Source organism: Thamnophis sirtalis, unplaced genomic scaffold (assembly GCF_051295495.1).
Source record: "Thamnophis sirtalis isolate CommonGarterSnake01/CBP01778 unplaced genomic scaffold, rThaSir2_p1.2 scaffold_9, whole genome shotgun sequence".
NCBI lineage: Eukaryota > Metazoa > Chordata > Lepidosauria > Squamata > Natricidae > Thamnophis > Thamnophis sirtalis.
The window spans coordinates 23090537-23115005 of NW_028261389.1; the positions used below are offsets into that span (position 1 = coordinate 23090537).

Consider the following 24469-nt stretch of genomic DNA (forward strand, 5'->3'; position numbering starts at 1 on the left):
ATTTTTGAGGTGCAGGAGGCGGCGAGCTTGGTCACCTCATGGCTGCTGCTGTGTTGCAATATTTTTGGGGGAGGGCTTATTTTAGCGCATGCACTCAAAAGCCCAATTGGGCTTATTATCCGGGGAGGTCTTATTTTCGGGGAAACAGGATAATATAAGAAAATGGTTTCATTGCAATCAGTTTTTGTCATTATTAGTAATGTGTCAGAAATTATGCATAATAATTCACAGAGAAAATTAAAGTTAAACCATATTAAAAGATTAAAACTATAAATTCATTAGCAATTTTAAAAGGTTCAAAATTAACTAAGGGAGTGAGGGTTCCACTTAGTTCCAAAATGACGCTATTCCTAATGTGGCAGTGATTTTGGGCAGCTTGGATTGAGTATCACTCAAAATTGCCTGTTTTGCTGATCTTTACACCAAGAAGAGCCTGTAATGAGATACCCAAAGCCTTAGATAACCAAGTTCATTACTGCTCAAAATTTTAAGGGTTACATCCACTATCTTCTGAAGCCAGAAAATAATTGGCAATTTATACTGACCTTTTATATAATCACAGTATGGGGCACTATTAACAATCTTAATAACCAGGTTTTGTATCAACTGAAATCTTTAGACTCTCTTCAAGGACAATGCAATAGACTAGACATGATGCAACAAAGGCATGGATAATTCTTGAAGATCAGAGGCGTTCAAGAATGGCCACAGCTGACATACTTAACACAACTGCACATTCTTTGCTACTTAGTATTATATGAATATAGTGCTATATGTGAAAATCTCTGTAAATGCCTTCCTGCTCTCCCACAGACCTTATTGTAACCTTAAAAAGTGACAGAAAATGAAATGATTCCCATGTAAGCTCTGGGAAAAACTCAGTTTAGAAATTAAACAAATTAAAGGCAACCGGGGTATTAATAGTTTAGATCATTAAAATTGTGTCCATTAGAAGATGCTTAAGTGGGTATTTAATGAGAACAATTGAAAACTAGTGAAATTCCAGTGTAATCTAAACTAAGCATGAAATTATAATTTAAACCATCAACAATTAAAAGCCTAGTCAAAATTCCTTCTACGGGATAAAAAAATATTTTTTTAAAAAATGATTAGAAATACACACCTGGGATTTTTCCGTATGTCATCAAGCTGTCCAACTACGTGAGAAACATTAGTACGGATCATTTTGAATGCTACTTCTTCTTCTCCCATAATTTCAAACCTTGATGATATATATGTAAAAAATATGTAAGCATCAACAAAACAATATGAACTAGGAAATTAAAGGAATAGTATTATCCTTTTCTTCATAGTTGAAGTCAAGAACCACCAAGTTGGATTTGACTCATGGAAGTTCTATGGAGAAATGCTTGCCATCTTATCCCTTCTCCAGGAAACTCATAGCTCTTTCATACTTCTTTCATCTGCTCTAACCCACCTTTATTTTCTGTTTTTGCCCTTCCGCCTCCCTCAATCTTGTCAAAATTTCATCCACTTGCATCCCCCATTCAACTTGCTGATCATTTCAAGGAAGTAGCAAGCTTTTATTTGATCCAGGACTGTCTGAGTCCTTAGTTCCTGAAATTGTAGTAACTACCTCCTAATGTGAAGATTTCTATTTTCCTCTATTCTTTCCCATGTATCTGTTAGGAATTACTTAAACTCTAAAGGTTGATTAATTCATATAGTGCAGAGATACAGGCATGGAGTTCAGCTTTCTTCATAGTGACCTGGTGTGCTGCTTGAGATGAGAAAAGGCACCTGTATTTTCTTATGTGGAAGGAACATATTGTGCTTGCATCTGCATTTCTGAACTCTCATGTTGTATTTGTGTGAATGTGTATATTTGAAAAATGGGAAGGACAGGCAGGATGAGCTACATATGCTTCTCTCTGGATCACATGTTCAAGGAGACTTAAAATGGAGGAATTGGGAGCATTTGAGCCACTGCCCAACCGCCTCTCCCATCAGGATGAGTTACGAGAATTTGGGGGGAATTTGATTGTCTTAACTCTTCAGCCTGATCCGATCCAGCCCATTTTTGAATTTGGATCTTTATTTTGCTAGCTTCTCCTCACCCTGTCCAGGATAATTATTACACAGAGAGGCTTTAGAATCAGACTTCTGATCCTTTTACATAATTTCCTTCCGCTGGTTTGCAAATAATAAAACCAGAATGTGTCATCTCCATGGGAGAAGTGATTAAAAAAAAAGTCAAGTTGGCTTCTGTGACCACACAAAGTCTTGCCTCTTTTTATATGGGACGCACATTAAAAAAAATGCAGGGCTTCAACCCTTGATTGCACCGTTGCTAACACCCCTGCTAGTTAAATGTTGTATCTGTCTTACTGTTGAATAACTTATAGTGGTGAAGAGCATCCAACCTCCAGTAGACAATTATTGATTAAAGCTTAATTGGATCTTTATGCATTATATTCATGAATAACTTTTATGTCCATATGACATAATTAAGGCCAACCTTAAGATATCACCACACTAAGGGTCATCAAGGATGCACAGTCCTCTTGTGAAAATACAATGCTCCAGATTAAAGATTTTTTTAAAAAAAAAAATATTTTCACTTCTATTATGTCATGCTTTGTTACCAGGTGGCTTTAAATGTGAGTTTTTCAAAACACACATAGTTCATAGATGATTCTTTAGTTATTTATTATTATTGTTGCAATTTAAGTAAAATAACATATCAATACCTATATTTGTTTTTGTCCTTATATGCTTTGCGAATTCTATCAGTCACAAGTTTACAGTTCATTAGCAGACCTTTAGTCACTGGAGGCTGAAAAACAAGCAATTATGGAAAAATATGGATCATTACCTCTATATTTTTATTTTCCATTAAAAATGGTTGCTGATATTCTTTTATTTCCACAAAGAACCATAATTTACAGCAATTATTCAGCAAATGTCAGAGACATAATTTTAATATTATACAAAATAGGGTAACTTTAAAAATAATTGCCTTCATTTCCATGTTTCATATATATGTTACAGTATGCAATGTATTCTCCAGCAGGGAGGAAAGTGCTTGTCAATCTTTGACAATCAGAAGAAACACACCAACTGAGCAGGGATTCCTAATTCCAGTTAAGTAACATTTGCTAGCAAAACCATAAATAATTCTAAAAACACAACTTCAATTCTAAAGGGATTTTTAAAAAATAGTCTTACATCTTGTACTTGGAAACCCAACTGAAACAATTCAAATATGAATATGAAGATTCTACAGCATCAAATAGTACATAGTATTGTAGGAGAGAGCATGTCAGATCCGGGGGGGAGGAGTCAAGTGAGGCAACAGTTTAGAATCTCTATGTGGTCACAAGAGCATTGTCCAATCTCTCCCTTACTGTTGACCCTTATCAAATTTTACCCAACGTGTTAATCTAAGAAGATTCTTGTGCAAGGGCTTGAACAATAAATCAGTAATTTTGAATCTTCACATATGGACCTGGTTGTTTGTATCTGACAAGTAGTGGTATATAAAAGTATACTATAATAAATTTTGAGCACATTTTTCTTTAAAGATGAAAATTACAGCTTAATAGACGACATGAAGGCTCTCAAGTATCAAAAGGAGATCCTGAAAATATTATAAAACTGAGCTTTTTATACAAAATTGCCTTACAACTCATTCTGCCGAAGACTTTGTACGCAATTTCATGTTTAATATTTTCCTATTTTCTTTTTTTATTTTATTGTCAAATTTTGGACCACTAGCCCTTGGAGTAAGAATTTGTTCTCTTATTATTTACTATGTATTTGAACGGAATCATGGCATTTAGGGTCAGAGAAAAAAAATGAAAACAAAGCGGTTCCAATCAAATATATGCAACTCAGAGATGAACTGTGGAGTTCTTGGTGTTCTCCAAGCTTGGCTGTTTGCTTGCAGACATTTCATTACCTAACTAGGTAACATCATCAGTGCATGATTACTGATCAACACCACTAGGGACAGTTCAATTCCAGGCAATTCCAGAAAAAATGATTTTTGTGATGAATTTAAAAAACTATTGTTAATTTCCAAAATCTAATTTCATATAGTTGTGAAAAAACTGGATTTCATAAATTACAGTTGTTTCATACTATCTTGCTATTTAACAAGATTTTCAGAACTAATTCTGGCATAACTTTGGGAGGGGAAGCAATTTATTTATCAGTGAATGAATAAACAAAAACCCTGGATATGTTCATTATATTGGCATATATAAAATGGAGATTGTTTTTCATCAATGAATTGAACCCTAAATTTTCTTTACACATGCATTTTTGACAACAACTAACAGTTTATTGAACAGAAGATATTTAAGTATTATAATTTAACAATCTGATCTACTACAAATTATATATACGTTGCAAATTAATTTTGTCTGAAATGACTGCCTGTACAAATTAATGACAGAATGAACTCATATTATAGTAGTTGCTTACCAGATTGGGATCATAGTATGCTTCTTGAGTTGGTGGTATGATGTTAATTTGAGTTATATTTAATGGAAGGGATTTAGAACAATTTATTAACATTTGCTCCAATCCTGTCAAATCCTAATAAGATGGAGGTAAAAAGGAAAAGGGTTTATGCATTTTTCCTACTGCAATCTTCACAATCTTAAAAATATAATAAATATAAATGTGATTATCTCAGAAGATTAATCTGTTTTAGCATCTTGGTGCAAAATGCCCAACCTGTACTTAGTTTCTGCTTTAGATGCAAATAAGTCACTTCCCCAAAATTTATTTTAAAAAAATGGGATAATCAAGAAAGTTTAGGTGATAATCTTTCTTCCCATTTCTATAAGAAGGAATTTTGGTATATGGAACAGCATTCAGTAATCTGAAATGGTATATTCCGAACATATTCTAAACTCTGAGAATTAAGATTCAAAATAGAATACTTCATTTTAAATAGCTACCCAAAAACATTTTAGAAATGTTATATGAGCCTATGTTATCAGTTGGCAATCATCTCCTCAGTTCACGTCACAGAATTTTATTTTATTTATGAAAACTCCATCTGACTCAAATTAGCATGATTTATATTTTAACCGACATAAATTGTTTCAACTTCTACCCTCAAAACGACGCTATAGGGCACTGCACACCAGAACAACTAGACACAAGGACAGCTTTTTCCCAAATGCCATCACTCTACTAAACAACTAATTCCCATAACATTGTCAAATTATTTACTAAGACTGTATTACTATTATTCTTCTCATCCTTCCTAGTACCTATGCCTTCCCACTCATGACTATAACAATGTTGCTTGTATTTTTACAACTTATATTGTTTTGTTTCCTAATATAACTTGATTGCTTATTAGTAATCTATGACTACCACTAAGTGTTATATCTTATGATTCTTGATCAATGTATTTTATTTTTCTTTATGTACACTGACTATATCATCAAAGACATGCTCCCCCATACCTTCTCTCAACAACCCTGTGAAATAGTTTACAATAAGATTCTCCCAAAGTTCATAAAATAAGTTCCACGATTGAATGAGATTCTAAATATAGGATTTCCAAGTCCTAGGTCAACATTAATTATTATGACTTTCACATCCCAGCTGCACAGTAGAATTGGAAAGCAATTCCTTTGATTAAGCATAGCTTACCCTGCTGAAGCCTGCACAGTACTTCTGGGGACTGGGAGAAGGCAAAAACACCTCCGTTTTTGTGAAAAATGGCCTGGTTTTTTTGCAAAAATGGGATGCGGGGGCGGGGCTTCGGTAGGCAAAAATGGCTGTATTCAGCGTATAAGATGCACCAACATTTCCATGCTCTTTTAGGGGAGGGGGGGAAAGGTGTATCTTATACTCTGAAAAATATGGTACTTTGGCCAACTCTATTGCATGTTCCTAAAGATGGTTCTAAATCATACTTTCTGCAATTATATGGAAGAAGCTACAAAGTTGGTTTTTTTTAAATTACCTGCAAACTTAAAGGGAGTTCATGAATTCTTGTCGCCAATGTACGAATTTCCCGGTCAGATAATATTCCCGAGTGATCTGTATCAATTTCATCAAAAACCTGGGAAATATTGAGTTGCTGAACTGCACTCATGAGATAATAGAAATATGAAAAGGCAAACTGCATATCTTCAGAATGACGTACTTTATGAAAGGAGGTCTTGTCAAATTCGTCAGGAAAGCTGCCCAGAAAAAAAGGGATGAATTACTCGCATTTACAAAGTTTCAAGAACTGTTTCTAGTAGCAAAAGCACTTAGACTTATATACTACTTCATAGTGTTTTACAGTCCTCTCTAAGCAATTTATAGAGTCAGCATATTGACCTGCAAACAATCTGGGTCCTCATTTTATCAACCTAGGAAGGATGGAACGCTGAGTCAACCTTGAGCTGGTCAGGATTGAACTCAATACAATACAATACAATGCCAGAGTTGGAAGGGACATTGGAGGTCTTCTAGTCCAACCCGCTGCCTAGGCAGGAAACCCTATACCATTTCAGACAAATGGCTATCTAACATCTTCTTAAAGACTTCCAGTGTTGGGGCATTCACAACTTCTGGAGGCAAGCTGTTCCACTGATTAATTGTTCCTCAGTTCTAAGTTGCTTCTCTCCTTGATTAGTTTCCATCCATTGCTTCTTGTTCTACCCTCAGGTGCCTTGGAGAATAGCTTGACTCCCTCTTCTTTGTAGCAACCCCTGAGATATTGGAACACTGCTATCATGTCTCCCCTAGTCCTTCTTTTCATTAAACTAGGCATACCAAATTCCTGCAACCGTTCTTCATATGTTTTAGCCTCCAGTCCCCTAATCATCTTTATTGTTCTTCTCTGCACTCTTTCTAGAGTCTCCACATCTTTTTTACATCATGGCGACCAAAACTAAATGCAGTATTCCAAGTGTGGTCTTACCAAGGCATTATAAAGTGGCATTAACACTTCACGTGATCTTGATAACGCCTGGCAGTGGGCAGGGTTAGCCTGCAATATTGCATTCTAACCATTGCGCCACCATGGTTTCTAAATAATTTTTCCTTTGGAAGATAGTATACAACTGTCATTTTCAGTAGTATCATTTTATTGTAAATAGTTCTTATACAATTTTGGCCCAAAAATTAAATGCAAAAATTAAGTATATTGTCTCCAATCACTGAACAGCCAAAGATGTTTGCCTGAACAGCTTAGAAAAACAACTTTGATAGTCCTACATCATTCTAAGATTCTGAAGTTAACTGAGCACAAACCATGCTAAGCGTGTATATTCCAATGAGCTTTTATAGTATTTCAAGCAACCAAGAACTATGAGTATTTAGTCACAGTGGTTTTCAAGTAGAAATGTGGGAGAAAAATATTTAAATTAATAAACAGACTAATTAGCCTTCCCCATTGGACTTACAGATCCTGTAATTCCTGCATGACTTTTCGATCAATCATATGGGGCATATGAGCAGGGACTTTCCGAGAGGTGAATCCAAATTTTCCATTTAGAAGCTTATTTACATATCTGAGGGAATCAGCAAATGTATCTTTCAGCTGCCTTCCAACAATTTTACTTTCTATAAAATAAGCCAGTTCCTTCTTTAATGATTCTTCTTCCTAAAAAAACAAGGACACACATCATGTTTACACAAACAGTCCAGTTGGGGAATAATTTCTAATAAACTCAACTGAGGTTAATTCTGAGCATATAGACACATGGTTATATTATTAAGCACTAGTTGAATATAATTGTTTACTAAATGTATGAGTTACTCTGTAATATGTTCCCTCAAAAGATTTTTTTTTTAAAAAACCCATATATAGAATTCAGCAAGGTCTAAAAATAAGTAAAAAGCCATTGCTAAAACATTTCAGTCCTTTGTATACTCACATCAAGAAGATCTTGGAAATACTTATGTTTTTCCCAGGGCAAAAAGCCTTGATAATTTCCAGTGTAATACTGTAATTTTCTTCTTGGACCTTCTGCTATATCTGCCTCAGAAAATGGTGGATTTACATCTATTTCTTTCTTCTTTCGTTGTTCAATTTTCCTTTCCTGGATTTCTTTCTGCATAAGGATATTCAAGCCTTTATCCTGAGATCCATGCTTTTTATCCACATTTCTGACAACAGATGTGGGTTTTGGTTTTACTGTAGAGCGGTAGCTTAGAGAAAAATCATTGGTTACCTTCATTTCCACCAAAATGCTACTTGTTGGTGCAAATCCTGGTAGAGATATATTGTGCATTTTGTCTGTAGCTACTATTTTGCCTTCATTGTCACTTTGGGATGGTCTCGGCCAAAGCATGGTCTTTCTGACGATTTTCAGCCCTTTGTCCCTTTTCCTCGATTCCTCAAGATCATTTAGCCCCATCTTTCTTTCTGTAGGCATCAACTGGAGTGATCGAAGGAGAGCAGCCTTGGATAGATTATAACCCTTCTGAGTGATATCGCCAACTATCAGCTGAAGTTCCAAATTCTGCAGAGCTATCTTTACATCTTCAGGAAGCGCAGACATATTAACTGCCTGAATTACCGTTTCTTCATCTAAATTATTGAATGTACCGTTGAGACGTTTTTTAACTCTTGGGAAACGTCTTTCTTCAGGAATATCCTCAAATATCATTTCCGCTTCTGGCACTGAAGTTGTAGCTTTCAAATCTCCCTCAGGCTGCTGAGTGGCAGTTGTATTCAATTTGGATTCCTCCCTGGTATCCACTTCTAAGGTTATTTGCATCTTGAATTCTTGTTCATCTTTACTTTGAAACGTAAGATTAAAATGAATCACAGTTGCATTCATTCCACTGTGCATTAGCAAGTGGATTGTCTTCCATTTGTTAGCAATAGAAGCATGGCGTATGATTGGGTTGTCACTGTAAGCGCCTTCTAGTCCTTTCTTGGCTATTTCAGCAAAGCTGAAATAAGGTAGAGATTCACCTTTCGGGATGATATAATGAGTCTGATTCTTTTGAAGAGTTACCCTGTACAGCTCACCAAAGTGATCTGGAAGAAGAGAGCATTGTTATTTACATAGTGCTGTTGTTTTCATCCTACCTTTGTTCCAGGTTATCATTTTGAGCCTTGGTGGCACAGTGGTTAGAATGCAGTACTGCAAGCTACTTCTGCTGACTGTTGGCTGCCTGCAATTTGGCAGTTCAAATCCCACCAAGCTCAAGGTTGACTCAGCCTTCCATCATTCCGAGGTGGGTAAAATGAGGACCCAAATTGTTGGGGGCAATATGTTGACTGTAAACCACTTAGAGAGGGCTGTAAAAGCACTACAAAGTGGTATATAAATCTAAGTGTTATTGTTATTAACAATTCAATGGAATAGATTCGGCAAAGAAAATATGTGACTGGACACTGGGCACTTATTGAATTGGAAATGGGTATCCATAACTCCAAATCAATACTACACCATGCTAGCTTGTTTTGATCTGCTAATTTCCCATTATCTTCTCTTTCTAAGACAAATAGCATTTTCCAGTTTTTGATGTTTAATCAAAGTGGACAATTATATTTCTACATGATATATACAGGAAATGAGCTGTGGATACCCTAGCCCAGTGGTTCTCAACCTGTGGCCCGCAGACACCTGGGGAGGGGGCTGTGATGTCATCACAGGGGGTCTGCAAAGATTTGAAGAAATGTTATGATTTCAATCTTGAGTTAAGACTTGTGGGTCCATGGCTACAAAAGATATTTTAAGGGGATCCGTGGCGAAGAAAAGGTTAGGAACCACTGCCCTAGCAGTCACATAGAGTGGTTGAGAACCACTGCCATACAGTCACATAGAGTGTGAATTTTCAAAAAAACAAAGAAATACAGGCATGTTCCCCGAAGAATTCACTTTAAACAAGGCCTTGTTACTAAATACGTATAGACATACCTGGTCCACAGTCACCAGCATCAAATCCGCAAGAGGGAACGTTGCATGCCTGATCACAGAATTTGTCAGCCAGCCATGAATTTGCACAGCCTTGGTTGCAATAAGAAACTCCACTTATTCCTGCACCAAATTGCCAGGCGGGGACATTTCCTATACCTCCAACAGCTCCAGCACCAGCACCGTAACGGCTACCCACACTGTTACCTTAAAAAAAGGGGGGAAAATGGCAGTGCCACATATTGCCAAGGTGGAAAATCTTAAGTAAAAGAAAAAAAAGGGATGATTAAAAAGTCTAATTGTGGCTTAACTCTTAAACTATGAACTGCTTTTATATATTTAAAAGTAAAATGTTTTACAGGTAACCCTTGACTCATTTATTTATATTTATTTCTTCATTTGAAAATTTACATTGCCGCCTATTTGAACATGGCAGCTCAAAGCAGCTTACAGGATGTGTGTGTGTGCACACACAAGCACACACACACATGCACACACACACACACATTCTAATAAAAGAAAATAATCAAATAATAAATTAATATAATAATATAATAGCCCCCTCACCCGGGCAACAACACATCACACCAGCCATCCAATGGGCTCCATCCTACTCTGGGTCCCATAGGGCCGCTGGCAGAACCTTATGACCGCAATTGAGCCCAAAATAACTCATTTTGGTTGCAAGTGGAGTCATCTCATGACTGGATTCAACCATTGTTAAGCTAATGCCACCGTTTTTAAGGAGGCGCAGAGATCATTATGTGAATTATATTTCCCCAATAGGTTTTTTTTTGGTCAGATATCAGAAGTAAATGCTGGGAACCAGGAAAAAAAGGCTCAAACATCTGATAACAGGATGCAGCAAACAGCCGTAAACATGAACTGGTTGCCAAATGCTCAAAATGCAGCCACTTGGTACTGTGGGAGGGGTGCGCGGCCTTGCAACTCAAAACCAGACTGGGAGTAGGGTTTCTAGGGAACTCGTCATAGGTTTGAAAATTCATTGTGCAAGTGGTTGTTGGTGAAGGGTTAACTGTGTATAGAAAACAACATTTTCTTAAAAGCTTTCAATATTCCAAGTATCAAATACACACACACACACACACACACACACACACACACACACACACACACAAACCTGCCTGGGTAATTCTTTTAGAAATAAAGGTCAGGAGTAATGCAAATAGGACTGTTCTACTTTTTAATCCATCTAGACAGGGGGAAAGGGGAAGAGGGAGATAATTGGAACTAAAGAGACGCTTCACTATTCTGCTAATTCATCGCAGCTACTTCAGATGTTGTGCCCTTTTCACTGAGGAAATGCTATCATTTCACCACCATGAAGGAACTGCCAACAAATCCTGGTAAACCACTAGTTTAGATATTAACACCGGGATATGAAAATACAGGTAGCCCTCGACTTACAACCACAACTGAAAATTTATATTGCTAAGTGAGACATTTGTTAAGTGAGTTTTGCCTCATTTTACAACTTTTCTTGCCATGGTTGTTAAGTGAATCATTGCAGGTGTTAAGTCAGTAACACAGTTGCTAAGTGAATCTGGCTTCCCCATTGACTTCTGTTTGTCAGAAGGTCATAGAAGGGGATCACATGACCCTGGACACTGCAACTGTCATAAATATGAGTTGTCAAGTGTCTTTGTCAAGTGAATTTTGATCACATGACCACAGGGAGGCGGCAATGGTCATGAGTGCGAAAAATGGACATGTCACTTTTTTCAGTACCATTGTAACTTCAAATGGTCGCTAAATGAACTGTTGTAAGTCGAGGACTGCCTGTAATGAGAAATTTTAGGTTCATCTCTACAGCATATCAAACAACTGTTCCGGCCTAGGCTTCCTAAGAGTATGCAGCAAACTCCTTCTCCTGACAAAAACCACTTTTATTAATTCATTGTGAATTCTGCTCATTCACATCCAGCAGAGTCTTTCAAGGGAGGATTTACAGTCACAGACTTTATCTGGGATATCTACAAAACTTGGCAAAACACCTCAGAGAGTCACAAACCAATTAAGCAAACTAATTGTCTCCTGCAAACTCCACTCCCCTTTCACTCCTCTTTTATTTCCTCTGGGAGGGGGCCATTCATTGTCCACCTGTAGCCTTACTCTCAAGTCGACCTTTGTTCTTTAGCTGTTCCCTTCATCTGGCAACTCTGCGCATGCACACACTGGGAACGGTCTCCAGCTGTTCGTCAGCCTCACTAATGTCTGACTCCAAAGGCAGCTGATAACTGCCATAAGGCCCTGGCCCCCTCTCTGCCTGCGACACAGAGCCCTCATTAAAGCTTTCCCCAGACTCCAGGACTCGCCCATGTTCCTCCCCAACCCTCTCACTGTCCAAATCTGTTGCCAGCTCTGCTCCATAACACAAACATAACCATTTCCATCCAAATGGTGGGAAAGTTGAAATCAAAACAAAGACTGAGTAGCAATTGCTCATTGCTTGTAGTAAAATCAACACTGCTACACACCCAGGTCTCTTTTTTTCTCTGTAGAAATATGTCCATATCAGAAAAGCATGGCTGCAGGGGAAGTGATTTGTTTCCTGCACAGATGCAGTTGCTTGGTCATGCTTACCACTGAACGTTGGACTAAAATGTCCTGTCACTGTAACCAGCCCTCCAAATGGCTCAAGACAGCCTGATGAATGTGCATCTGTGGCTTCCTAAAACATAAACCTGTCATCCACCTAATAACTGGTTCCTGAAATGTGAAAGACCAGGCATTAAGATGTGTTTCTCCTTACCAATACAATCGCCTCCATCCCAGTCACAAGCAGAGTTGTTACAGGCTTTATCACAATAACCATCTTTAATCCATGAACCCGGACATCCTTCAGCACAGTTGGGCACAGGCCAAGTCAAATAAACCTGAAAATGGTTAGAAAGACAGGATGTTTTCACATTCATGGTTTTTCAACAAGTAGCTTAAACTCACCCTCTGTAGAGCAGACTGGTCTGCATTTGCCAAGAATATAATGCTAACCTTGATTTATATGTGGACAAACATGTTCTTGTTGTTCCTTCATGTGACAGCAAAAAAGAAAAAGAAAAAAACTCAAAATCCAGATTCTCAGAGTAAAAGAAAAAGGCTTCATATGTCTTATCTAAAATTCCTAAGAAACCCAGTAATCTCTAAGTGATTCAGTTATCTGACGAACTTAAAATTGCCGAGCAGTTCCTAAGTATCCATACATTTTAAATTAACATGTTAATCTTTACACAACCATCTGGTTAAAAACATTTTAATGTCCTCTATGGGGAAAAACCCCTGGTGCTAGCCTTCATTAATTACAACAAGTTTTAGTTTCTATTTTCCAAAATAAAATATTCATATTTATGCAATTAGGATTTCAGACATTTCCTGTCTATCCTTTCTTTTAAAAAAAAACTTTATTCTGTCTTTATTATTTTTATAAATAAGTCAAGGTGGACAGCATCAGAGGTGGTATTCAGCAGGTTCTGACCATTTCTGGAGAATAGGTAGCGGAAATTTTGAGTAGTTTGGAGAACTGGTAAATACCACCTCTGACTGGCCCCGTCCCCATCTATTTTCTGCTTCCCACGTCTCAGTTGATTAGGAGGGACTGGGGATTTTGCAGAAACCTTCCCCTGAAGTGAGGAGAGAATGGAGATTTTAGTTTCCTTCCCCTGCAACACCTAGCAAGCCATGCCCGCCACGCCCAAGCCATGCCCACAGAACCGGTAGTAAAAAAAAAATGGACCCCATCACTGGATAGCATACTCTCCTTCCTCCTTTTTATTACCTCTTTATAGGATGTGAGCAGACAGCTGGTTGGAGAATGCTGCCTCCCTATTGTTCCGTGTGTCTGACAACTCCTATATAAAGAGCTGTCAGGTGGCAAATGTTGTTGTTGCCAGTTCGGGAGTTGCCTTTGCCTTGTTAACTTGTTGGAATAAAGGTTGTTTTGTTGCTGTGCAACCTGCCTCACCACAGTTCCTGCCTGCCTAAGTTCTCCATACAGAGCAAAGTGCATCTTATGGAGAAAATAATACGGTAAATGGTCAGTTTGTCCATCAAAATATTGGCAAAGGCAAACTGGAGAACCAGTTCGGTCTAGTGGTTAAGGCACCGGGCTAAAAACCAGGGGACTGCAAATTTTAATCCCGTTTTAGGAATGAAAGCCAACTGGGCAACCTTGGGTCAGTCCCTCTCTCTCAGGCGACCCATTTCACAAGTTTGTTATGGGAAAAATAGGAGGAGGAAGGAATATTAGGTATATTATCCACTTTGAGTTATTTATGGAAATAATAAAGGCGAGATTTTTTAAAAAATCTTCTAAAATGTAAATAAGAAATGATGAAATCCTAATTACAAAAATGTGAATATTTTATTTTGGAAAGTAGATACTAAAATGTAAATTTGTCTTTAAATAAAGCTTGAGGTCCTAGTGATTTTAATTACCACCATTATGTTGTTTTCCTGGGAACAATATATAAATGGTTTACAATTGCACTTTTTTTCCAGATTATTTCTGTCATGTCTCACCAAGACTACAGCCCTGATATTCTGGTGGTCTCTTATCAGTGGTGGGTTGCAGGCGGTATGCCCCAGTACAGGCATACCGGAGCCAGCCCGGAGCACCAGATACTCTTCCAGTACAGTGCTCCAGAGGACTCACCTGCCCGCCCGAGCTCCTTACCAGTGTTTAAAGGCTTCTGCGCTTCCACGGAGGCGCATGGCACATACAGCGCCTGCGTGATGCTCCACGGAGCAGCTGGAGTGTCGCAGAGCATCACGAAAGCGCTAAAAAGCATGCGCGTACTGCGGGCGTCCATGAGGACACCGCCGGCCCCGTTCCAACCATACTGGAATGGGATTTGAAGCCCACCACTGTCTCTCATCCATGTGTTAACTAGGTGATAAACCATCATCTAGCTGGGCAAACAGTCCCTAGGTAGCAAGCTATAACTAGATCTTATTTAAACCATCTTTTAGTCATAGTAAATTGTTGTGGCCCAGCAGGAGCCGTTGGAGCTGCCGACAGACTCTGATAGCAAGAGACCCTATGAGTCGGCTCTGGACGATGTGGAGGACCCTGGGCAGGGTTCAGACTCCGAGCAGGGCCCAGAGAGGCTGGTTGGCTACCAGGAGGCGCCTGAGGCATGGAGCAGCGGTGAAAGCCAAAGGGAGTTTGTCCCTGATGTCAGGCCCTGGAGCAGTGGGGAGGAGCAAAGGGAGTTAGTCCCGGATGCCAGGCAGAGATGGGCGGATAAGCGCCGGCAGCAATTACGGAGACATAGAAGATAATTGGGCCCAGGTGGTTGTGAGTAAGCTCTTCCCAAGAGAGTATATAAGAAGAGACTTTGGGAGGAGACCTTTTGCAGGACACAACCGTTATACTAAAGCTGGAGAAGCTCTTGTGTGCATTTCTTATCTGTGGGAGTCTGGGTTGCTGCCAAAGTCTTGTCTGTGAGTAATTACTGTGAATAAATTGGCTAACAGTAACCTTGTGTCAGTGTGACTCACCGTACGGAGGGTGGAGGGGTCAGAACAGTAAATAATCTGTAAATGTTTAATGCATACAAAACAGATAAATTGTTTTAAGATGCATGTTTTCTAATCTAAAGAAATGTGTTAAACATACCCATTTCTAGGGATTTGTCATGTTTGGAACGTATACTAAAAGTATTGCTTTCCTGGTTCTCAATGAAAGAGTAGTACAACATAAACTTAGTTTATTTAATTATCTATACAACCATCTGAATACACTAGAGGGATCCCTAACAATTAAGCAGAGGAAGTACAAAAGAATAGACTTGTTTTCACCAAGGAAGTTCACTCTGAATTTAAGTTGACCCTAAACCTTGAAGAGATGAGAAGGGGAAAAAAGTATATAAACATAAGAAAAAAATCCTGTATAGGGCCAAAGTTCTTACCTTGTCAACCTAGAGTTACCAGATGTAGCTAAAAGCAGTCCTTGACATGGATAGTCTTTTGAATTGCAACCATTCATTCAGGGACCATTCAAAATTACAAAGCTGCTGAATGAGGGGGACTTATGAATGGCCTATGAAGCTGCAGTTGTGTGATTGCCATTCATAACCTTCCCTGCCAGCGGGGGAAATTGGAAGTCAATCCCACCACTTTTTCTCTCAAGGAGCCACACTACAAGTGCAGCACCACCACCCCACTTGCCTGCCTTCTGCAGCACTTGCCCATGGTCTTTGCAAGCCCACACATGGCCTTCGCCAGCTTGCCCATGCTCCCCTGGCACTTGTCCATTGCCACCCCGTGCTCTGTAGAACCACCCACAGCCCCCACTAGCAATAGCATTCAGACTTCACGGTGTTTTACCGTCCTCTCTAAGCAGTTTACAGAATGAGCATATTGTCCCCCAACAATCTGGATCCTCATTTTACTGACCTCGGAAGGATTGAAGGCTGAATCAACCTTGAGCCAGTCAGGATCGAATTACTGGCATTCAGGAGAATTAGCCTGCAACCACTGCACCACCAGTGCGCCTGCCTATGCTCCCTAGCACCCATTTGCAGCACCTTCCCCCAACACCTTTGCACCCTCCACATTTTGTAACACTTGCCAAAGCACTCCTTGCATCCTCTGCACTGCTTGCCTATGACTCCCACCTCTTCCTGCTTAATGATTTGCAGAGTCCTGGAGTTATGGCTGAAACTGGAAACTAGGACTACCAGAATTGCTGCAATGCACTCACGTAACATTATGCTTTATGACCTTATTGCTTAGCGATAGAAATTCCAGTCCCTATTGCTATTACAACCTGAAGATTACCTGAATTTCTCCCTCCCCAGTAAATATGTGTATATAACACTCTTGTATGTGTATATCTGTAGGTATATACCTCTCTCTCTGATAGAATCATCCCAGAGGAAATCTATCTATATGTTTGCTAAGAGGTGACACTGACTTGATGGCAGATAATCAATGAGTCAATCATTAAAATAAGTGACCCACTATCTGTATGCAACAACCATTCTCTTTCACACACAAACCTTTCTTGTACACAAAAGTACAGACACCATAGTTTCCTTACTGCATCCAGAAGAAACAGCAAAAAGGAATGCAACAGAAGTCAGATATGGGGAAAGGACAAATAGAGTGGGAAGCGGGATGAAAGGAGAACAAAACTGGTGGGAGACGAGGTATGGGACCCAGGTAACCAAGGAAAGAAAAGAAACAGGAGATCTCTGCTTAGATGTTACAAATCAGGATACATTCAGCAGTCAACCAACTCCATTCAATCATTCACTCATCTTCACAGGGATCCACATTCCATAGTCTGCCATTGGCCCATCCTATGTTTCCCACAACTGCTTTTCTCTGAAATTAAGACCCCCACCACTCTCATCTCACACATAAATATTTTGGGAAGGGGATAGGAACTCCTCTTCCTATGGCTATTATGATAGTCGCAATGATTAGGGAGAAGCTGGGCTAGAAGAAAGGCTGTTCGAGCTATCAAATCCTATGCCTCAAACTGTTTTGTGGTGAACTTACCTTTTGACCTTTGGAGTGGCTATAGAAATCATCAGGCCAGACATCCTTCCCAAACATCACATCGTCATTTAAATAAACGAACTTCTGGGACAGACCTTTAATGCGGTGAATATGGCTTTCAATGGCAGGGGAACTAAAGGTGGGCAGATGACTCATATTCTGGAATATGTCCTAGATTAGTAAAGCAAAAATAAAAACACTTTACTTGTAAAAAATATATATTAAAAGATGCTTCAAAACATATTGTCAAATGTTTGGAGAAGCTCTTTAATTGCTTTCCTATATACTGACAGCAATGACAGTAGGAAAACATGAATGCATTTTAACATCTCTCTTACAAGAATAGTTGATTTTTTAAAAAATAAGAGCATGGTAATATCATCATTCTTATAATGAGTGCATTTTGCCACTATGTTCTCAGGTGAAGGTCAAAATGGAAGAGGCTGTGTAATTTCTTTCAAAATACCTTTAGCCCAGGAAATGAAATCATGATTTGGAAGACTCTCCATTTATCCTAGGCACATCACACCAAGATTGTTTTACAGCAAACCATAATATCTGAAGGGAAGAGTCACCTTTCACAAAAAGCCAAAAGCAAGAACCCATATGGTAGATAAGAGTTATGTGTGAATCAAATAATTAGTCCATGCCTCCAAACCTACAGTAAATTCACTAACAATTTTTTATCTTGTGATAATTTAAAACAAGCTTATCGCATATTGCTGAAGCTAGGATATGATAACTTGTCTTCCAGTATTTGAGGGGCTGTCAGAGAGGAGATTGACTTATTCTCCAAAATACCAGAGCAGTACAAGAAATAATGGGTGGAAGAGAGATCCAATCAAGGAGACATTTCCTGACAGGTTAACAGATTAAATCAAATGAACAACCTGCCTCCCAGAGTGTTGGTGCTCCATCTCCAGAGGCTTTTAGGAACAGACTGGACAACCATTGACCAGGATGTTATAAGGCCATGATGGCGAATCTCTGGCACGCGTGCCACAGGTGGCACACGGAGCCATATTTGGTAGTACGTCAGCCATCAGCTCTGGTGCGTGCATGATTTTTCACCCTTCCAGAGGGCCGAGGGAGGCTGTTTTCGCCCTCCGCAGGCTTCAGGAAAGCCTCCGGAGGCTGGGGAGGGTGAAAACCGGGCCCAATGGCCCAACCGGAAGTTCGTTCCTGAAATTCCGGTTGGCCCACTGGGGTTGTTTTTCGCCCTCCCCAGGTTTCAGGAAAGCCTCCGGAGCCTGGGGAGAGGTCACCCACGCATGCAAGGTGGGGGTCACATGCGCAGGTGGGTGGGGAATCAAGTGGGCATGCACGAACACAATTTTGGCACACCAAAAGAAAGATTCGCCGTCACTGATATAAGGTCTCCTGCCCTTGAGTCGGGAGTTGGACTAGAAGCCCTTTGAGGTCCTTTCCTACGATTCAATGTTATATGTTCCGCTTTGTTTTCAAAAATCATTGTGAAGTTCAACCACTATTTTAGATCAGGCAGCACTGCCAGCTGTGGTAAGCAACGTAGAAACAAAAGTTACCATGTTCCACATGAGAAAAACGGGGGGGGAGGAAGAAGGGTTTACTGCAATATATGCCACTCATTCAGGCTGCGATAAATCAAGGTTGTCCAACTTGGTGTTTTGATTTGTGAGTATTTGAAGACAAAAAATTCGGGAAGATTGTACTAACATATTTTTCCATGATCTGTGAATGCTGCCCTCGTCTCCTTCACCTAACCTATTGATGTCACAAACGTCTTCTTTTTTTACTTTATGCAAGAAGTAGTAGAGGTTTCCAAAAACATTTACCTGATGTGTTACTATAGTAACCCGAGGGCTGTCCAAATTGAGCCAGGAAGGAATCTGCCCATTTGTGACTATGAAGATATGCCGTACCCAGGGGGCGTGCCTCTCTATGGATCGCAATGAGTACCGCAACTCTTCATTGTCTTCAAAGCGGCTGGGTGAAATATCTTCATCCTGCTTAGACTATTGGAAGAGCAATTGACTTTCTCAACATACATATACTTGGACTGTAGCTCCCATTCTCTCTAGCCATCTGGCTGAAAATGATATCTTGTCGTCCAAAATATCTAGTCTACAGATACACAATTCACTGTTTCTAGTTATTTTTCATCAAACTATAAAATGTAATTGTCATCAAATCTGAAAAAAAATTATTTTGTTTCTCATACATTCACAAATACACATTTCTCATAAATATCATTAGTGTTATATATTATCCCTTAACATTTATGCTTCCATTCTTTCCCTAAAGATGTAATACTTTATTCAAGTTTGCTTTCCTGCCATCCTGTACATGTATCTTATATTACAACCCTACTTCTTCTTCCCTTTCTTTCTCCTACCCACCCTTCTTCTCTTTCTTTCCTCCTCTCCTTTCTCTTTTCTTCTTTCCCTTCCTCTCCCCTACTCCTCCCCTCTTCCCCCCTTTCCTGCCCTCTCTCCCACTCTTACCACCCCTCCCTTCCTTCTTCTCCTTTACCCTTCCTTCCTTCCTTCCCTCTCCTTTCCTCTTTTCTCCTCTCCTCCTCTCTCCCCTCCTGCCTTCCATTGTTGTTGTTTTCATATTTTCTTTACTCTGATATATTTTTGGGATGGCGTTCGAGCAAACCTGGATCTGTATTTACATACCATTCTTAATTTCCCTCTTCTTCCTTTTATTTTACATTATAGTGATTCCACACATAAGATCTTTTAAACATATACTTGTGTATTAATACCATTCTATTTTCTACTTCTTTCTCCCTCCTTCTTTTAAAGGAAATCTGAAAAATGTTCAATGTTTTTTTCCTTACTTAAAGAATTTTGCCTACCTGGCTGATGGCACTGAGATCCCACAATAAATAAGCTGGATTAAGGGTGAGTTCTTTTCCTTCTATAGTCATATTCTTCTTTGCTTGTTTGTTCAGCTCTTGGAAAACCTTAGGATCAATCAGTTGCAAGAGTGCTACACTGGCTTCAGAATAAAGCTGCAACTGTATGGAAAAGCAACATTTTCAGACCCTGGAATGAAATTAGTTATTTTTCTCCCTTTTTCACAACTCACATGGCTTTCTATTATATCTGTTACAATACATAGATTTGGCACCAATATACAACCCTGGTTTTGGAAGTACTAATAAGCCTATTTATTAGATTAAAAATGACAAACTATTATTTGACAAAGAATTTATATAGAAAAGCAACACAAGAGAGGAGAAAAGTATGAAAACATAATTTGTTTCCAATTCAAGTTCTGCTTCAGAAGGTCAATTGTGTTAAATCCTGTATCAGCTGGTTTCTTTGATATTCTTTACATTAGGATCTATAAATCTGGATTTATTTTTAATTAAAATAAATATTTTATAATCCTTACATTATATCTCCCCAAACAATGCATTATTTATCCTTAGTATCATATTGAGATACCAAACAATACTTTGTAATGAAACTTCCAAACAAACTATTTAACTGTGCACAGTATTCTCCAAAGCATTTGAACTTAGCTTAAAGCAGTGTTTTGTGACCTCAGGAACTTTAAGAAGTGTGGACTTCAACTCCCAGAATTCCCCAGACAGGATAAAACTTAGTTACACAGGTTAAGAAATACTGACTTAAAGCACAGAGAAAAGTGAGATAAAGGAAAGGAAAACAAATCCGTTTGTTGATCTTCCTCAGTCATTATTACAAGCATGTTGCAAGGTAGGAAAACATTTGATCTGCTATTTTTGTCACTTGCCACCAGTTATTTTAGATGTCTGCTTTCAGAAAAGGCAAGTGGTTGACTTTGCATCAGAGAGCAGTGAAAATAGCAAATTGATGTTTTTATCCTCAGATAAAGCATATGCCAGATATATTTGGGAGGGGGGGATGGAAATTATGGGGAAAAAACCCAGCAAAAACAGCTAAAATGGTATTGATCTCACCTGCCTCAGTATAAACCTATTATAAATGATCAGGATGAAAATAAGTAACAAATTGAATCTCCTTCGTACTAAAATCCATTTTGAAGTTTGCTATCCATTTGCTTTTTAAAAAAATGCTGTTTCCTTTCCACTGTTACCTAAAAGAATTTTCAAACTGGAAAAAAGTCACAGCTGGGATGTTCACAGTTATTGCTTTTATACATGAGCATATTACATAAAATTAAGAACAGGGCAAATTTACAAAACAAGCAATTTTGATAAATGGGGGAAGGGCACGTTTTTTCAATTGAATGCCGTAAATGCCACACCCTAAAAGAAACCCATGTACGTGTAATCTTTCAGTGCTAACTAATCTAAAAGAACATATAGCTTCTTAGGTGAACAATGTCTATCTGAAACTAGACTAAGAACTTTATTAAATAGAGTCTTCCTTGACTTACAACTACAATTGGAGCCAGAATTTTCATTGCTAAGGCCCTTAAGTGAGCTGTGTCCAATTTTACAATCTTTTTTGTCATCACTACTTTTGTTAAGTGAATCACGATTGCTAAATGAATCGGGCTTCTCTCATTGACTTAACAGTGTTGTGGCCAGTGGCCAGCAGAGCTGGCAGCAGAGTCGGGCAGTGAGCAGGCTGGGGAGGAACATGGGCCTGGAGGCTAGGGAAGGCTTGGACGAGCCTCTGCGTTGGAGGCAGGGACAGTGCCAAGGCTGTCTGGTAGTGATCAGGTGCCTACAGAGCTAGACAGCAGTGAGGCAGAGGAAGAGCTAGAGCCTGTTCCTAGTATACGCATGCGCAGAGCTGCCAGACGAAGGGAACAACTAAGGAACAAGGTTCAATTTGGAAGTAAGTTCACAGGTGGATGGTGATTGGCGCCTCCCATAGGAAATAAAAGCGGAGCAAAAGGGGAGTGAGCTTTTGCAGAAAACAATTCATTCATTTGGGCGTTAGATTTGTTTCAGGAGTATGAAGATCTGTCCGTGAATCTCAGAGACTCTGTGCCCAGCCTTTCCTTGCACAGCATCTCATTTGGAAAACATTTACATGGTAGCTTTCCAAGATAGACAAGGTCTATAGTCATAAATATTCCTTTGAAAGACTGCAAGGCCTTGCTGAATGTGAATGATAGGAATTCACATTGGTTTAATAAAAAGGGGTGTTGTCGGGACCAGGCTTCTGCCTCGTACTTTTTGGGAAGCCTAGGTCAGAACAAACAGAAGCTGGCTAGGAAGGTTGAAAATGGGGAGTGGGATACTGCAAGTATTCTAGATACGTAGCCCAACACCCAATTTCTTATCATGTGACATTTGGGAATACTACAATGGTTGTAAGTGCAAGGATCTGTTGTAGGTCCCTTTTTCAGTGCTATTGTAACCTGCAAGCTGTCATTAGCGGTAGTAAGTTGAAGACTACTGTAAAACATTTTGATTTCCTTAGAAAACCAGACAATTCTGGCAAAGCAGGACCATGGTATTATAAAATATACTTGCCTTGCCTGCAAATGGAAGGTAACTTAGCTTTGAACCAGAATTATTAAAACAGACCTTTCCTCTTTCCTTTCCCACATTTGTTTACTTCATCCATTTCATTCAATCATAAATGTAAGACCAGCTGTCACTTATGACACTTTAAGGCTGTGGATGATTGATATTCTCTTGCTACCGGATAGCTCCAAATATGATTCATGACATCTACCGTTAGGACAATCTGATAAATCTCTGTCTTTCCAGGGCATTATCTTCTAGACAATCTGATGAAAGACTAGCGTCCTTGGAGTTAAGACCAAGGTGAGTTATGAAGACACTCTCCAAAAATAATGCTACAGATTGCAAAACCGCCCTCAGAAACCTTGTATGACTTTACAAGCTCAACAATGTCACACAGTCCTTTCTGCAGTTATATATATTTATATCGTGTTCAAAAGTTCCATTCCATGTGGGAATGTTGCATTAATTTATCTGTTGCCCAGCAACATATACCTTCCTAAATATCAAAGAATCCCATATACAGCAATGATTCCCAGTTTAAGACCAGGGAACTTGTAGAAAACTGGCAAGGTTTGACAGATAATTCTCTTAACGCCGGCACTACTTTTTAAATATCCAGTCTCTTGGGGGTAAGCTTATGAGATTTTTGGTAATTAACTCCATGTTTTAAATTTAAGTAAAAAATAGTTTTAATTTTTAACATGGATTTTTTAAAAAAATTTGGGATCTGATGGGATATAAGGAGATTCAATTTGTAAACTATCCTAATATTTAGATACGTTACATGATAATTCTACAAATTCCTAGGTGAGACTTCTGAATGCTGTAATCCACTATAGCAATGGCAAAATGTTTAGGACCTCCTGTTTTGTGGACTTGACAAACATCAAAACAGGAGATCCTAAACGTTTTGCCATCACTATAGTGGATTATATATATAATATGACCTATATGGAGCCAACTACATTTTCTTTGTGATGAATCATAATCTCTTTGAAATACAGTGTCTGCAGGTTGGGAGTAGAATTATAGTTCAAAATGTATTTTTCATATGGGAAAATGAAAATTGGGAAAATTCTGGGGAAGCCAACTCAGTATTCAAATGTATATGATAAGGCTACAGTGACACCTAGTGATCAGACATAAAAATCTATGAAGTTATTTCTTGTATCTACTAAGAAGTAAATGCAATATTTGTCTCAAGAAGGGTAATAGAACAAACTAACATCCCTTCTCCCAATTCTGCCACGCGTTTAATTAAATCCTAAATTTAAATAACATGTGGCTGTTAAAAACTTGGAATTCTTGGAAACATTTCCATAGATATTCAACCAACCTTTAAAGTGGTCAACATCAACTGTCTCAGGTTCAATTTTGGATATGAAGGGAGGTCAGTTCACCCTTTCGTGTGCGTGTTTGAGAGGGCATTGTGCTGCTGATATGTTAAGAGTTTTAAACTTGTGTTTTTATTATGCATGTATATGTTAGTTGGCTAGGGCTGTTTTATATAGTATACACAGGCATATAAATGTTGAAAATGAGTGAATAAATAAATCAGCACTTGGTTCCTGTTATCCTGCAATTTCTTAATTATAGTACTATGTTTTTCCAATGAATTGATACATCATGGTAAGATAGGATAGCTTTATCCTAGCTTTAGCCAAGGTGG

General features: G+C 38.8%; 1 protein-coding gene across 1 annotated transcript in view; it reads right to left on the bottom strand.

The window, feature by feature from the left end:
* Nucleotides 1-24469, bottom strand: part of GNPTAB (N-acetylglucosamine-1-phosphate transferase subunits alpha and beta) — a 43661-nt gene that overhangs the window by 4544 nt on the left and 14648 nt on the right. Inside the window, exons 8-18 of the mRNA XM_087723036.1 lie at nucleotides 20221-20382; nucleotides 19193-19372; nucleotides 17379-17549; nucleotides 12628-12751; nucleotides 9858-10061; nucleotides 7860-8971; nucleotides 7386-7585; nucleotides 5954-6173; nucleotides 4450-4563; nucleotides 2712-2797; nucleotides 1124-1222 (exon numbers count right to left, since the gene is read on the bottom strand). Coding sequence (XP_087579162.1) covers nucleotides 1124-1222; nucleotides 2712-2797; nucleotides 4450-4563; nucleotides 5954-6173; nucleotides 7386-7585; nucleotides 7860-8971; nucleotides 9858-10061; nucleotides 12628-12751; nucleotides 17379-17549; nucleotides 19193-19372; nucleotides 20221-20382 — 2672 coding nt within the window. The remainder of the gene's footprint in view (nucleotides 1-1123; nucleotides 1223-2711; nucleotides 2798-4449; nucleotides 4564-5953; nucleotides 6174-7385; nucleotides 7586-7859; nucleotides 8972-9857; nucleotides 10062-12627; nucleotides 12752-17378; nucleotides 17550-19192; nucleotides 19373-20220; nucleotides 20383-24469) is intronic.